The sequence below is a fragment of the Chamaea fasciata genome, unplaced genomic scaffold (assembly GCF_029207755.1).
Source record: "Chamaea fasciata isolate MVZ Bird 193981 ecotype frontalis unplaced genomic scaffold, bChaFas1.0.hap1 SCAF_7, whole genome shotgun sequence".
Lineage (NCBI taxonomy): Eukaryota > Metazoa > Chordata > Aves > Passeriformes > Sylviidae > Chamaea > Chamaea fasciata.
The window spans coordinates 509,276-524,312 of record NW_027094092.1 but is presented as its reverse complement, the minus strand read 5'-3'; the positions used below and the strand labels follow the sequence as shown (position 1 = coordinate 524,312).

Sequence of the window (15,037 nt, the reverse complement as noted above, 5' to 3'; positions counted from 1 at the left end):
AGTGTCCACATACTGGTGTAACTGCTACCGCAAACGTGACTCTGCTGTAATGATTTTAATGAAATAAACCCATTTTGTACAATCATGAAATATAGTTTATCAGTGTTGATAAACTCAGCTGATGTTGGAAAGCACACAGCAGAGACTGCCAAGGCCGATATGTCCTGCTTTCTGGAAAAAAATAGCAATTTTCAAGCAATACTGAGCTAATAGCATTCACCAGATTCTTTTGTCTTTGATAATCTCATGCCAGTTAACTTTGGGTGCAATTCCAGAGATGTGTAGTCACTAAAATTCTGCCCTTTTCCATGGCTGTGAGAAAAATAAATGAGAGGCACTCTACAAAATATAAAAACCATCCTTTCCCCAACTTTTTACCTTCATTTCTTTTCCCCACATTACACCAGGTGCCTGAGGCTAAAGCTCATCTCACTGCAGTCTTGCTCCAACACTCATAATTCTTTGATGACTTGAGACACTTTGTGATTCTGGCTGGCCTGAACTGTTTGTCCTTTTTAATCCTGGACGTCAGGCACTGCAGCAAGACACATAATTCAGCTCGGAGACCATGGCACGTGCTCTGAACAAGGACCAGAAACTGCTGGTGTTTGCATCTCTTGGGACAGCAATTCCTAAAGCATTTTTGGGGTCAGGAGGACCTCAGTCTATTGTGTGTGAAGGGGTTTTTGTATCACACAGAATAAGCAGTCCCTCAAAGTATTATTCAAACTTTCTCCAAGCTAGCAAAACCTCTCAGGCTCCATAAATCAACAGCTATAGGAATGAAATAATGTTTTAAATTCCTTGGAGAGAAGAAATTGTATCCTGCAGACACCTCATTGCTTGGGAACTGGAGTCTGCAAATATTTTGTCTAAATAAATTCAGCAGCCAGAGGACAGTCAAGTTTCAAAGGATCTATAGAGATCCCCTTCCTACAAGGTAAGACCAATAAAATTTGTTGCTGTCATCCTTGGGAGATGTGTGCCTAAAAAGTTCCTGAAGAGCCCAGTGGAGCATGCAGGACATGGCAGCCATTAAGGAATGTGCCAGGCTGGAGGCTGAGGGCCCTGGTAGATGTCACAGCCCTCAGGTTCACTGCTCAGCTGTGTCGGTGCCAGGGATGACTCACTCTCCTGCTGACCCAACATGGAGCAGTGCCAGTCCTCCTGCAGAGTAATCACACTAATTAATCCTCCCAAGGAGTGCAGATAATTGAATGGCTTCTTCACATGCAGATTCCTTTGGTTTCTGTTTGTCCAGGCCTCTGTAATCTCTCTGGGTCCTGAGTGAGGACCCCCCTCCAGAGTGAAAGATTCTGGAGAATTTTTTGGGTGGGATATTACCCAATTTTTCAAACTTTTGGAGCAACACACACAAAACATGGATTACAGGATTCTCCATCACTTGGGATCCCTGAATGACTCATTCAGGGATGTCTTTATAAAAAGCATAATCCAGTCCAGCCCTTAGGCTGACTCCTGGTACAAGATGCAGTGGGTGAGGTTTGACATTTGTGTTACGTGGGAGGTCTGTGAGCATCCCCAGTTCTTGGAATGCAACTCCCCAGCGCAGCCTTTCAACCTCTCCCATTTTACCTTTCCCTTCATTTCTCTCATAGGGAAAAACAAAATGCAGGACCTTGCCAGACCTGTCTTGCCATGCCAGAGATCGGGAACGCTGAGCTCAGCTACAGTGGCACTTCCTGGGAAAAAATCTGCCCAGTCCATCACTGCCCCATTCCTGCATCCCCCGGCCTGGGGGAAGACAACTTGCCCTCCTCCAGCCACACTCTTGGGCCGGTCTCCACCCAGTCCAATGGCCAGGTGCCATCAAGCTCGCAGGACTCACAGCAGCACCACCCATACTACCCCTGCAGCCAGGAGGAGTCCCGAGGCAGCTATGGCCTGCCCTCGCTCCCTGGGCACGGCGAGAGGCCCGTGCTGTGCTCCCATCTTTCCAGTGGTGATCTTGTGGCAGCTTCCCACCATGAGGCCTCGGGAACGCCCTGGAAGCAGTGGTCCCCCGGGCAGCGGCGGCCGGTGCAACATCACGTCGTCACAGTCAGGTAAGGGGCGCGTGGAGGGCGGCTCAAAGGAGCATCGTCCAGACGTGGCCGGGGGAGGTGGGAGGGATGAGCAGGGTCTGAGCTGGGATGGATGAAACGTGAGTTTGCTCTTCAGCTCGGCAGCAGCAGCTCCAAAACACAGGAAGGATGCAGTTTGCTCTCTGCCTCTGTGTGGGCGTACAGAGAGCTGCCATTCCCATGCCAGGGAGAGGTGGGATTTCCTTCTCAAGGGAGTGGCTGGCTAAAGCCAAGGTGACTCAGTCACTCCAAGGTCACGCAGCTGTGAATATGCCCATCTGCCTTCACCTTTGTGTTTTCTCCCTTTGCACTCCAAGCCACCTAGCTGCCAGTCCTTTATCTGGGCAGAGTTCTCAGTGATGGGAACAGAGTTCACTCTTTTCCTGCCCCCACAGAAGCTGGTGCCAATGCTGGAAGGGAGTGGCAGCAGAGGGTAAGCACGGGCTAGAGCTGAGCAGTGAGGGATACAAAAGGGGGGAACATTATCTGGCTTTCCAGGTTCAGCAGCAAACCAGGGTGTGAATTCTTTGTGACAGAATCCTGAGCTACAACCTCTATTCCTTCCAGCCAGCACCATCCTTCTTCCTGAATGTGCCTTTTAGAGTCCACCCTTGGCACAAGAGATCATGATCCCTTCACTGCTGTACCCACTGAATCCTGATAAAAGATGGCACAGGGTTCCTTTCTTGCCTGTGTACGGCATTGCAGTGCTAGGCACAAAAGCCCTTTAGAGTCTCATTTTCCAGCCATTTACACAGGATTTAATTTGCTGGTGTTTGTGTAGAGGAACTGCAGTCAAAGGAGCCTGGGTCCTTTTTCTGAATCGTTTTCCTGGATCCTTTTTCTGGATCCTTTTTCACTCATATGCTATCAACAAAATTGCCAACCACGTCCTCTGTAACAGGTTATTTAAGTAGGAAGCACAGCTGGATTATAAATCCCTGGCAGAGTGTGCAGCACCGGCAGTCAGAAAAGTGATAACATAATAATGCCAGAATGAGGTTTTTAATCCAAGCAAATCTGCTTGAAGAGCTATTGTGAGGGAATTAGCACAGGATGGGCAGTGTACTGCTGCAGAGAGACCTTGCTTTGATAATCTGGGGAGGCTTTTGCTTGGCTCCTCTCTGTCCCAAATCTACAGAGCATTAGCGTGACAAGCAAAACACAGAATGATTTATTCCATGAGCCACCCAGAGTGACTCTGCCATGGGGAGCTCCCCTCCACTGCTTTTCCATTTCTCCCACTCATAACAAGGCCAGGAAGGATGAGCTGCCTCAAGGTCCCCAGCTGGCTGTTGCAGGGAGGGGGGGCCATCTGCCCGGCACAGATACCGGAGTGCAGCAGGACCTTCTCCCAGCTGAAGCCAGGAGGGGGAGAGGAGGAGGGAGCACTGGCTGAGCAGAGCTGGGCACAGCTGTGGAAGGAGGTGGGAGCAGTTCTCTCGGAGCCGTGACCAAGCCAAGGCCTTGCCAGACTGGGGCATGTTTCAAGGGGACATTTCAGTGCAGAAAGAGAGAGGGCAGAACAAAAGGTCCTGTAGATACCTGACCCACCAAAATGCAGCTTTCCTGACAGGATGCTGGCGAAATGCTTGTCCTCAGGGATTCATTAACAAACTTTGGATCCCCCGGGGAAGGCTTTATTTCTCCCCTCAGAGCCCTTCAAAGTGACGGGAGTGACAAACGCTCCTCTGTGAAGAAAATACAGATGAAATATTTTTAGCAGCTCCACTGGCTTTCTGCTCTTATAGCCTGATAAGACACTGTCTTTGGAGAGAGCCAGGAAACAAATGAGAGTCACCTTTTTGGGAAAATCCTCGCTGAGCTAAACAGGAAATAAAAACTATCTGCAGTTGTTGCTGGCCCAGCTCATGAGATTTGATGAAGAGGTTTGCTTTTGTCAAGAAACACTTTAAGAAGTGTAGGAAAAGCACTTAAACCAGATAGATTTTAATGGATGAGATCTGCAATGGGATTTCTACGGGACTGCATTGTTAATGTCCAATACTTTCTGCAGGGTTTTCTGAGAGGGGCAAAATGAGGAGTGACTGCATGGCTTCCATCCTGTTTGGTTGAAATGAGAGAAGAAAAGGCTCTATTATCCATTAAACTAATTCACACACTGACAGAACTGTGTCAGCACTGGCTCACCTTGGTGCTTATAGCCCTGCAAGGGTTAACCTGTTCAGGGATCAGCCCAGCACTGGGCTCCCCAGAAAAATAATAAATGAACACATCTTTTTTCCTTTCTATCTGCAGACATGACAAAGCTTTCAGGATGCCAAAAAGGTATGTTTAACAGCAAAAGCTTCCTGTCCTTGTACCCTGTGATCAGTGCTCTCCTGCCCTGCTATTAGGAGAAGCAGAGTGTTACTGCTGGTGACATCCCAGCAGGCTCAGCTCCAGAGGCGAGGTCAGCGCTCCTGGGGCTTTCCACTCCTTGGAAAGATCTCCATTTGCTTCTGAGATCAATTTAAGCTGCATTAATGAATAGTAACACTGTCTCAGTAGCTGCTCCTGGGCAAGTGCCTGCCTCTAACTCATACAGTAGCTTTCTATATTCATAGTATATATACTACTACTGTATATATATATAGTAGCTTTCTATTCTATATGTGTCTCTGTGAGCATGTATATATACATTTGTGTTTTTATATATATATATATATATATATATATATATATATATATATATATATATGTAAGATTAATCCAGCTTGTCCTATCAGAGGAGCAATAAGGAAAAGAGCCTGTCCATTAAATAAACTCATCTTTTAAAAAGACAGAAAAATTGAAACACATTTATCAAAATTAAAATAATTTGCTTGCTTTCTACTTCTGTTTAAAATCTGACTTTTGTAAACTATGGCTTTTGGCTGGTTTGGGTAAGCACCTTCCCCCATCAGCGACTGCAGCTGATTTGTTTTGTTCTTATTTTTCTGGTAATTGGACATGGAAACACCCAAAACGACCTCCAGAAATTAGGTACTTTAATGAGTAAAGAGCAGAGAGCAGTTTTGTTCATTTTCATAGTAAAGACTTTGTCTATGAAAACAAACTTGATAAGGCAATTGTAAATTAAAAAAAAAAAAAAGCCAAAATAAAATTTTAAAAAATCAAAAGTCACATGAAAAGATATCTGAAGTGCTTATGGTGACTTCTAATGATGAAATAGCTGTGGTGGAGTCCCAGGCAAAAGGGGCAAAAGAGCAGGCAAGGAGAAATATTCCACGTCAAATAAAGTTCATAAATATTTCACTTCCCTTCACATATACTTGTGTAATATATCAAACTATTTTTCAACAAAGAATTTCTTGTATTTCAGAAATACATCAGAACACAAAAGAACTAACCTGCCAAACCAGAGCAGGAACTCATTCTGCTATCTTATATCTCAACTGATATTTCTGAGGAAGACAAAAATCTTGACACAGTAAAACCTGCACTGGTAAAAAAGGTGGGAGAGTAACTTCCATAGATCATCCTGTATGGGAGAGTTTGTCCCAAAGGAAAAACAGAACTTGGATAGAAAATTTTACACCAGCTCTTTAAGAACAAAAGTAACTGACAAATAATACTTTGGCCAGAGTAAGCTGCTTCCCTGGAAGGGTTTTGATGTCATCAAAATTTTGTGATACATCATTAAAATGGTATGTATCCTAGCAAATAGGTATGAATTTAGAGCAGTGTCTAAATACACAAATTTAAACCAACGACAGTGGGCTTGCTCAGGTCAGTTACCCTCAGGGACTCTTCAGAATAATTCAAAGATTTCTCAGGGTCCAGTTTGGAAATCTGTAGCCTGAAGTGTTGCAGCCACCAGCTGACATTGCACAATGCGGAGGAAATTAAGAGGCCCTTTCTAAATGCAATCTTTGAACTTAAATGTTTAAAGCTTCATTTTGCTCGAGGACACACGAGTCTGGTTTTTATTATTTCTGATTGAAAAAGCTGGAAAACGCAGGGAGGCAAAATGTAATTACCCGAGTTAATTAGAGCTGCCTGCAAATATCCAGTTAGAGGTGTAATATGTTCATTAATAGCTGCACTACAGCCTCCAAGCTTCACAATAAATAACTGCACAAACCAGAGACCCTGATTTTTTCCTTCCTTGCTCACACCTCCTTGGCTCAGCAGCAGGTTTTGCATCTCAGCAGCTGCACTTTCTCTCCTCCTGTTGACTGCAGCTACTCGCAGCTGATGGCGGAGTGGCCGCTGGCCGTGCTGGCGCTGTGCTCCGTGGTGGCGGCGATCTGCACCGTGGCCGGGCTGCTGCTTGGGAACCTGCCCGACTTTTCACAGCCCCTCATGGTAAGCCCCTGCACTTGAGGTGTCCGTGGGAATGTAAGGAAAATCCACACCCAGCCAGTGATATCATCCCTCCAAGATGAGCAGAATGTGCCAGTCCTGCATGGCTGCCCCTGACACGCAGGAAGAACACAGCCCATGCCAGTGGCAGCCACCAGCTCATCCCTCAGCCATGTTTGCACTCCCACTAGTGCCTGCACTCCAGTGTGGAGACACTGCCAACACAAACTGGGATTGCTCCCTTTGCTTCCCTTCCAAGGCTGCAAGGCTGGGATTGCCCACAGTGAATAGCTAGGCTTGGCAGGGACTGGATAGAGGAGCTGGCTTTGGCTCCTACAGTCTGTGCATGAGGCTTTGGATTTGGAGAGCGTGCCCTGTTCTGAGCACTGCGCACATGGAATGTTTTCCATGTGGAATGCCACATTCCCTAAAATCATCCCTGCCTCTGCTTCATGGAGAAATCTTAAGAAAATAAGAATACACTGAAGTTTGCCCACTAAAAGGAAAACTAGAGTCATCTCTGTAATGGACTACTACTACTTGAAAAGGAGGAGAAATTCTTAGGAGATCAGGGAGAGATAACTGTAGCCATTGTTGATGGAAAGGGAAAGGGAAAGGGAAAATGTTTTTTTCTCTTATCTCTGGGATGCAATATTTCCAGGCAAAGTTCAATCCGTGTATCTCTCCGAGATGCAGTAATAGTCTCATACAGTTTCCATGTGTCAGGGGAGGCCGGAGGGCAGCGGAGCTGAGCTGGAGCTGTGACAAAGCCCTTCTCCTTGGTGCAGGGTTTCGAGCCACGGGACACTGACATTGGCAGGAAGCTCATTGTGTGGAGGAATATCGAGAGCCATACAGGCTACAAGAAGACCCTCTCCCTTTCTCCCTATGCCAAGAAGAAAAGGTATTTGAGCTTGGTTTGGGGGGTTTGAGGAACATTTTGGTTGTAATGTCACATATTCAATATTCCAAAATATCTATGCGAATTCCATACATCCTACTCTTAAAAGCAACTGAGGCATTGGGGAGTTTGAAGTCTGTGTGCCTGCAATAGATTTGGGCTCCCTATTGCTGTGTGTGGCACCAGAGCCTTATCAGGGAATGTAACTCCCAGCCAGACACTTTCTTGTTAATAGTGATGGTTATTAACAATAATCTGCCCTCTTGCTAGTTATGATGACCTTGGCATTGGCAGAGGACAGAAGGCTGCTCAGGGAGAACAAGCAGCGAGGACACGGAGAATGGTGGAAACCATCTATGGAGCAGATGGATTCTTCTGTGGTCCACCAGGTGACTGAAATCATGATGGGGCAGTAAATACTGCACACCCAGAGCTCAACTGACAGAACTGTCAGAGTTCAGGACACAGGGAATACTCTGAATTTGCTCTATGCAAGCAGAGTGTACCATTCCACCTGTGAGAGCTCTGACAGTGCCCTTCCTGGCACTTCATACCTCAGTGGTCAGAAAAGGCTGGTTCAGAAATTCTGAAAAGTTGTTTCTCCTTCATAACTCTTTGCCATACTTCTTGTTTTGCCTTTAGAAATATACCTTGAAAGCAAACATTAAAGGACTAATGTTTTCACCATTTACCCATATCAAAAGTGAATATTCTGAAAACATAGTGTATGCCCCACTTGCTGTCTGCTCCCTCTCCCTCTCTGTTCCTTTTCCCCTTGAAAAATGTAAATGGCAGTAAAATCTGGAGAGAAAACCAGAAAACTCCAACACTCCCCAAATTTGTCCCAAAACGAGCACTAGTAAGTAGAAAGAAGAGGAACAGCATGCAGATATTTTTATTCTCTTCCCTGCCTTCTATCCACCTCTGAAACATGTCACACACCAAACCCGCAGGTCCTTGGGGGTTTTTGGCTGAGCTCGAGCTCCTCCCTTGTTCCAGGGGTGCAGAACCAGATGCCAGCAGTCACTAAAGGCAATTGAAAATGCCCTGGTGCTGCTGACCAATTTCAAGGGGCAGGAGTGAGGTCCCACAAGGCACATGCTCGTGACCGTCTTGTGACCTGCTTCCCTCCAGGGAGCCCTCCACAGCAGTCCTATGGACAGAAATATTTATTTCTTTTTTCTGTGAAGAAAGACTACTGCAAACAGCCCGGTTGATTCATCTTCATTACCTAATCATTTTATGATTTCTTTTTCTTCTTTTTTATTTCAGAAAAGAGCTATTCCCAGCTGGTATTTATGTCCACAACTGCTGGGAGCTTATGGAACTTGCAAGCAATTCAGTCTATGTGTCAAATGGAACAAGACAAGGTCAGTGATGGCAGGAAGAACACATGGTACAGGCTGTCTCTTTTCTGTCTGCTGCAGTCTTTGATGTCTTGCTGAGATGATGCCAGACAAAAAACAATGTAAGCTCTGCAACAGGTTTCACCTGGAGGAATCCAAAGCATTTCACCTACTTGACAAGATAGGGATGATCCTACCTGCCAGTTGCAAATTAAACAAGAATAAATGGAGACTGAACAGGAGCTGGTCCAGAAGCCAAAGGTGTCCATCAGAAGCTTCTGAGGATTTGGGGCAGCAGAATATAATTAAGGAAATGGAGCTACCAGCTTGGGGAATGGTGGCAAGTTTTACAAGTGGGAAGTTGATTTGGATGAGCTGCATTTGCCATAGGAGCCAATTTTTCAAATCTGTGGTTATAAAATATAATAATGGACAAGGTTTAATTTTTGCAAAAGGCTACCAACTTTCTATAGCTTCAGTGTTTGGGATTTGTCACTGGGAGGATGGCCAGGGATGGGTGGTACACCTTGGGAAAAGGGGAAAGGGGGAGAGGAGAGGAGAGGAGAGGAGAGGAGAGGAGAGGAGAGGAGAGGAGAGGAGAGGAGAGGAGAGGAGAGGAGAGGAGAGGAGAGGAGAGGAGAGGAGAGGAGAGGAGAGGAGAGGAGAGGAGAGGAGAGGAGAGGAGAGGAGAGGAGAGGAGAGGAGAGGAGAGGAGAGGAGAGGAGAGGAGAGGAGAGGAGAGGAGAGGAGAGGAGAGGAGAGGAGAGGAGAGGAGAGGAGAGGAGAGGAGAGGAGAGGAGAGGAGAGGAGAGGAGAGGAGAGGAGAGGAGAGGAGAGGAGAGGAGAGGAGAGGAGAGGAGAGGAGAGGAGAGGAGAGGAGAGGAGAGGAGAGGAGAGGAGAGGAGAGGAGAGGAGAGGAGAGGAGAGGAGAGGAGAGGAGAGGAGAGGAGAGGAGAGGAGAGGAGAGGAGAGGAGAGGAGAGGAGAGGAGAGGAGAGGAGAGGAGAGGAGAGGAGAGGAGAGGAGAGGAGAGGAGAGGAGAGGAGAGGAGAGGAGAGGAGAGGAGAGGAGAGGAGAGGATTACTGCAGCGAGTAAGGAACACTGGAGCTGCAAGAGAGGGTCTGACCTGATGGCCCCTCATATTTTTCAGATACGCTCACATGTGCATTTTAGAGACCTCTGCCAGCGCACTGAAACCAATGAATGCTGCCCGAGCTGGTCCCTGGGGAACTACATTGCTGTCCTTTACAACAGGTCTTCGTGTCTGGAGATAACCCAAGGAGACATCTCCCACACCCTGGCCCTGCTCCGTGCCTGTGCTCCAGACTACCACCGGGGTGTCCTCACTCCGTCCTGCATAGGCCCCCAGGCTGTCAGACAGAAACACTCTCAGTGTGCCCAAGTCCCAGAGAAATGTACCCGCTTCAACGCCATCTACCAGCTGCTTCACTTCTTGGTCGACAGGGACTTTCTCAGTCCCCAGACGATGGAGTACCAAGTGCCCTCTCTGAAATACAGCCTGCTTTTCCTGCCTACAAGAAAAGGTGCATCTATGATGGGGATCTACTTAGACAACCTTGAAACCTGGGATCTGTTTGATAACTACACATCTATCACTGGAATGGACCTGGGCCTTAAACAGAAACTATTCCAGCACTACCTTTTGCTGGATACTAAGTATCCAGTCCTGGCAATATTAGCTATTTTTCTAAGCATTTCTTTTTATTTACGTTCAGTGTTTATTACTTTGATGGTCCTGCTCGCTGTTGTCAGTTCTTTGATGATCTCCTACTTCTTGTACAAGGTGGCCTTCAGATTCACCTATTTCCCTTTTGTAAACCTGACAGCAGTCATCATTCTCAGCAGCATTTGTGCCAACCACACTTTCGTCTTCTTTGACCTGTGGAACCTCAGCAAGAGCCAGAACCCTTCTGCCGGGCTTGCTCAGTGGGTGAGTCAAACCATGCACCATTTTGCCTATCTCATGCTGGCCTCGTGCTTCACGACCGGCGCTGCCTTCTACGCCAGCTACATCAGCAACATCACAGCCATCCGCTGCTTCGCCGTCTACATGGGCACCTCGGTGCTGGTGAACCTGGTTTTCATGATGACCTGGCTGCCCTCTTCGGCCGTGCTGTACGAGCGCTACATCGCAACCACCTGCGTTTACAAGCCAGAAGCCTACTGGAGCAACAGCAGCCACAAGAGGGTCGCCCTCTCCCTCCATTACGTCCTCCGGGCTCTCCAAAACACGCTGTCTGAAACCTCCAAGCTGCTCTTTGAAAAGCTTCTGCCTTGTGGGGTCATCAAGTTTCGGTACATCTGGATCTGCTGGTTTGCTGCCTTAGCCATAGGAGGTGCCTACATTTCCTGTTCCAACCCCAAACTCAAACTGCCGACGCTGGAGACATCGTCCATCCAAGTGTTCAGGCTCAGCCACCCCTTTGAGAGGTACGATTCCGAGTACTGCCACCAGTTCATGTTTGAGAGGCTGGAGCATGGAGAAGGGCAGCGTATGCCTGTCACTGTAGTCTGGGGCATTCTGCCTGTGGATAATGGGGACCATTTCAATCCAAAAAGCAACGGCACCCTAGTGACGGACACCACCTTCACCATCCAAAGCCCTGATGCCCAGAACTGGCTCCTTGAATTCTGCCAAAAAGTGAAGAACAAAACTTTCTATTACCCTGACGCAGAACAGAAATCTACTGTGTGCTTCATGGAGGAGTTCCTCAGGTGGATGGAGAGTCGCCAGTGCTCCCAGCGAGACCACAGCTTCAACCTTTGCTGTAACCAGTTCTCCTTCCCTTACAGCGGTGAAGTCTTCCTGCACTGCATCAAAATGATGCTCCTGGAAGAGGGCAGGGAAGGGGCAGAAACGTATGATCTGGGGCTCAGGTTTGATGGAGAGGGAAATGTCGCTGCCTTAGTGCTGCAGTTTCAAACTATTTATCACTACACCTTCAACTACAGCAGAGCCAAACAATTCTATGAGGAAATCAGCCTCTGGATAACAGAGGAAATGAAAACTGCCCCCGTGGGGCTACAGAACGGATGGTTTACCAGTAAACTAGAGCTGTACAACCTCCAGCACAGTCTCAGCACAGAAACCATGGTGGTCATGGGGCTCTCCATAGCCATTTCCTTCGTGGTGCTGCTGCTCACGACCTGGAACGTTCTCCTTAGCGTTTTCTCTGTTACTGCCATTGCAGGCACTGTCCTGGTAACCACTGGCCTTTTGGTCCTCTTGGAATGGCAGCTCAATGCTGTGGAGTCTCTCTTCATCTCAGCTGCAGTAGGTCTCTCTGTTGACTTCACTGTCAACTACTGCATCTCCTATCACCTGTGCCCCCATTCCGACCGCCTGAGCCGAGTGGCCTTTTCCCTGAAGCAGATGAGCTGTGCCACAGCCATGGCAGCTTCTGCACTCTTCTCTGCAGGGATCATTATGTTGCCTGCCACGGTCCTGGCGTACAGGAAGCTGGGGATATTCATCATGATGATCAATTGTATCAGCTGTGGGTTTGCCAGCCTCTTCTTCCAGTCACTCTGCTGCTTCTTCGGCCCAGAGAAGAACTGCGGGCAGATCCTTTGGCCTTGTGCCCACACCATGAAAGATTACTCCGACGACTCCGGGCCAAACGGAAACTTTGCCTGTGGGGGCAGCGAGAAGCAAAACCGGTTGCGGAAGGTCCAGGAGTCCAACACTGCAAACGAGCAATACGAGCTCCAACCCTTGTCCAGGAAACTCAGCGACAGTTTTGACAACAGCACTTCCACAAGCAAGCTGTCCAACCGGCCCTCTGTGCTCTCTGAAGACATACAAGTTGAAGACAACAGATGCCCTCGAGTGGGAACGCACCCCTCCGTGGAAAGAGAGAGACAGAGTCTGCAGGACACCCTTGGAGACCAGCAGGTGACCCTGTGCCAGTGTCCCGCCTTGCAAACTTCCTCTCCATACAAGCACAGCACCTCAGAAACAGAAATTCACAGGGAGAGACTCTGCCAAGATTGTCGTTGTCGAAAGTACGGTCTGAAAGCATGGGATGGGTCTGGGCTGGACCACATCCCGCCGGCTGGCGTGAAAGAAGAAGGGCAGCTCACTAAATCCCAGTGCTCCAGTGACACTGCCCAGCAGCAGTCAGATTATACCTCAGACCACAGCCCTCTCCCTGCTGCTGACATCTACAAAATTCACAGATGCCTTTGTTCTCTTGGCAGCTCTTTTGATATGCTCAACATCTCCAGCGAGACGTCCATCAGCGATTTTGAGCAAGGCCTGAAGCTCGCTGAATCAGCCAGCTCCTGTCCTGATGCCTTAGAGCTGTCTGACTCCTACGGGAATGCGGAGCGAGGTTACCTGAACGGCAAGAGAGATACCCTGCGGCTGGACCTGAGGGAGACTGTCTTTGATGTCTCTCCAGCTGCATCCCAGCAGAACAGCTCCTCATGGAAAAATCGGTTTGGATTGGGGAACGAAGGGCCGGTCGTGCTGCCCAACAGCCAGCCAGACATGCCTGATGTTTGGATCAAACGATCCAGTGCACAAAGTTCCGGTTACAACAGCTGAGACCTTGCAGAAAGCAAAGCAGCTGCTAGAGAAAGGGGAAGCCTGAATGTCCTTAGAGCTGTAAATATCAATTTTTTCCTCCCACCTCTCCTAGAGCTGAGACTGAGACTATTTCTTAGTATTTCAGCTGTGCAAAACATGTTTTCACAGGAATCAGCAGACCTGATGCCAGTGAGAGGACGTGAGGGCCAACGTGATGGACTACGAGCCCTTTGACTTCAAGTGTCTGGTGCCATGTTCACAGCTGTTCACAGGACTTACCGAGTAAACCTGGTTTGTCATTTCCTACAAGGTGATTAGGTTTTGTTTGCTTGAGAGAAATAATGAGGTGAAGCTCCCCAGGTACTTAACGACAGATAAAGAGAGCTCATGTAAAAAAAAAAAAAAAAAAAAGAAAAAAAAAATCCCAACCTGAACTACTGAAAATCTAGGTATCAAGTGAAGTGTATTGTGAATAATAAAAAATAAATTATTTCATTTTCTACTTTATGCAAAGTGCAGATCCACAGACCCCATCAAAATAGCTCAGATATTATATAAAGTCCTGCCAAGACTTCAAGTTGACACAGCCTCTTCCTGACCATGGAAGAGGCTGCTGAATCCAGCCCAAATCTATTTCCTATAACAACTTCAGTTTGTTTTATCCAAAGGAATTCTAATACTGCCAAAGATTTTCAGTGTGAATTTCCCCCTTGAGAAAAGAGTCCTCGTCCCCCCCGGACTCAGGTGCCTTGTTGTGTCCTCTTTACAGCATGTTTGCACTCAAGGCATTCCCCTCAAACATGTAACTTTTTAAAATTTACCGATCTGGTGAATCTTGAATTTTAGGGGTTTTCTCCCTCTCCCGGAAACAAAGAGGAAAACAAACATCTATTTGCCCTTATTTGTTGAAAAAGTAAAACATTCTCTCTACAAGTTGACGTACAATAAATGCTTATAAAAACCTTTCCTAAAATATGCGTGATGCTTCATTTTCACCAAGAGAACTATGTTTATTCATATTTTAAGTGCCTAATATATTTTCCAAAGGGAAGTACACATCTTTAAAATACTTACTCTTCTGACATCCGCAAATTGTCCCTGCGCTGTGGGACACAGACAGCAACTCCCTGATATTCATTAGGGACATAAACTTGTAAAGCTAATACCAGAGTTTGAAATATGTCAAACATGTCAGTTGCGTGGTTCTGTATTTTTCATGTTTGTTTCAGGGTTTTATCCTGAAATGGTCATAGTGAATGCTCAGGTGGGTATTTAGGGAGGCAAAGCCCCCCTCAGGCTGGGACTGCAGCATCTGCCTCAGGGAGCTGCTCCACGCTGCCATCGGCAGAGATTGCCCACCCATTATGAAAACCACGTTAGCAAACAATGCAAAAATGTATTTAAGTGGGGAAACATTTGACACAGATGCCTCATTTCACCTTGCGGCATTAGAGGGCAATTTTAGTACCTCACACACCAGCAGCACCGGCACTCTCAACCGCTTCTGACTCCTACACGTCCGCACAAACGGCCACAAAGCCCTTGATCTTCGGGCCTCGAGTGCCCAAGCCACAGGGCGAGGCAGTGAGATGCGGTGGGAAGCAGGGAAGGAAGGAAGGAAGGAAGGCGGGGAGAACGGCGCTCGTTGGAGGCGGGCGGGCGTCCCCGCCATGGCGGCCAGCGCCTTCCCTGAGGGAGGGGGCGCGAGGCCGAAAACGGCGCGAAAGGGGCGGGGCGCGAGCGGCAATGGGCGCGAGCGCCCCCGCCCTCGGCCCGCCCCCGCGCGCGCCACCCCGCCCCGCGCGCCCGCCGCCTGCGCCGCGCCCCCCGCGCATGCGCCGGCCCG

The 15,037-nt window shown here is 47.9% G+C and overlaps 1 protein-coding gene across 1 annotated transcript; it reads left to right on the top strand.

Annotated features, from left to right (window-relative positions):
* The first annotated feature begins 1,375 nt into the window (after positions 1–1,375).
* On the top strand, positions 1,376–14,145 carry DISP2 (dispatched RND transporter family member 2). Its single transcript, XM_066187071.1, is given in 8 exon segments — positions 1,376–1,591; positions 1,594–2,066; positions 4,344–4,373; positions 6,272–6,395; positions 7,181–7,296; positions 7,564–7,682; positions 8,566–8,663; positions 9,790–14,145. Coding segments are annotated over 8 exon segments (4,590 nt in total). The 5' UTR covers positions 1,376–1,381; the 3' UTR covers positions 13,210–14,145.
* The last annotated feature ends 892 nt before the right edge of the window (positions 14,146–15,037 follow it).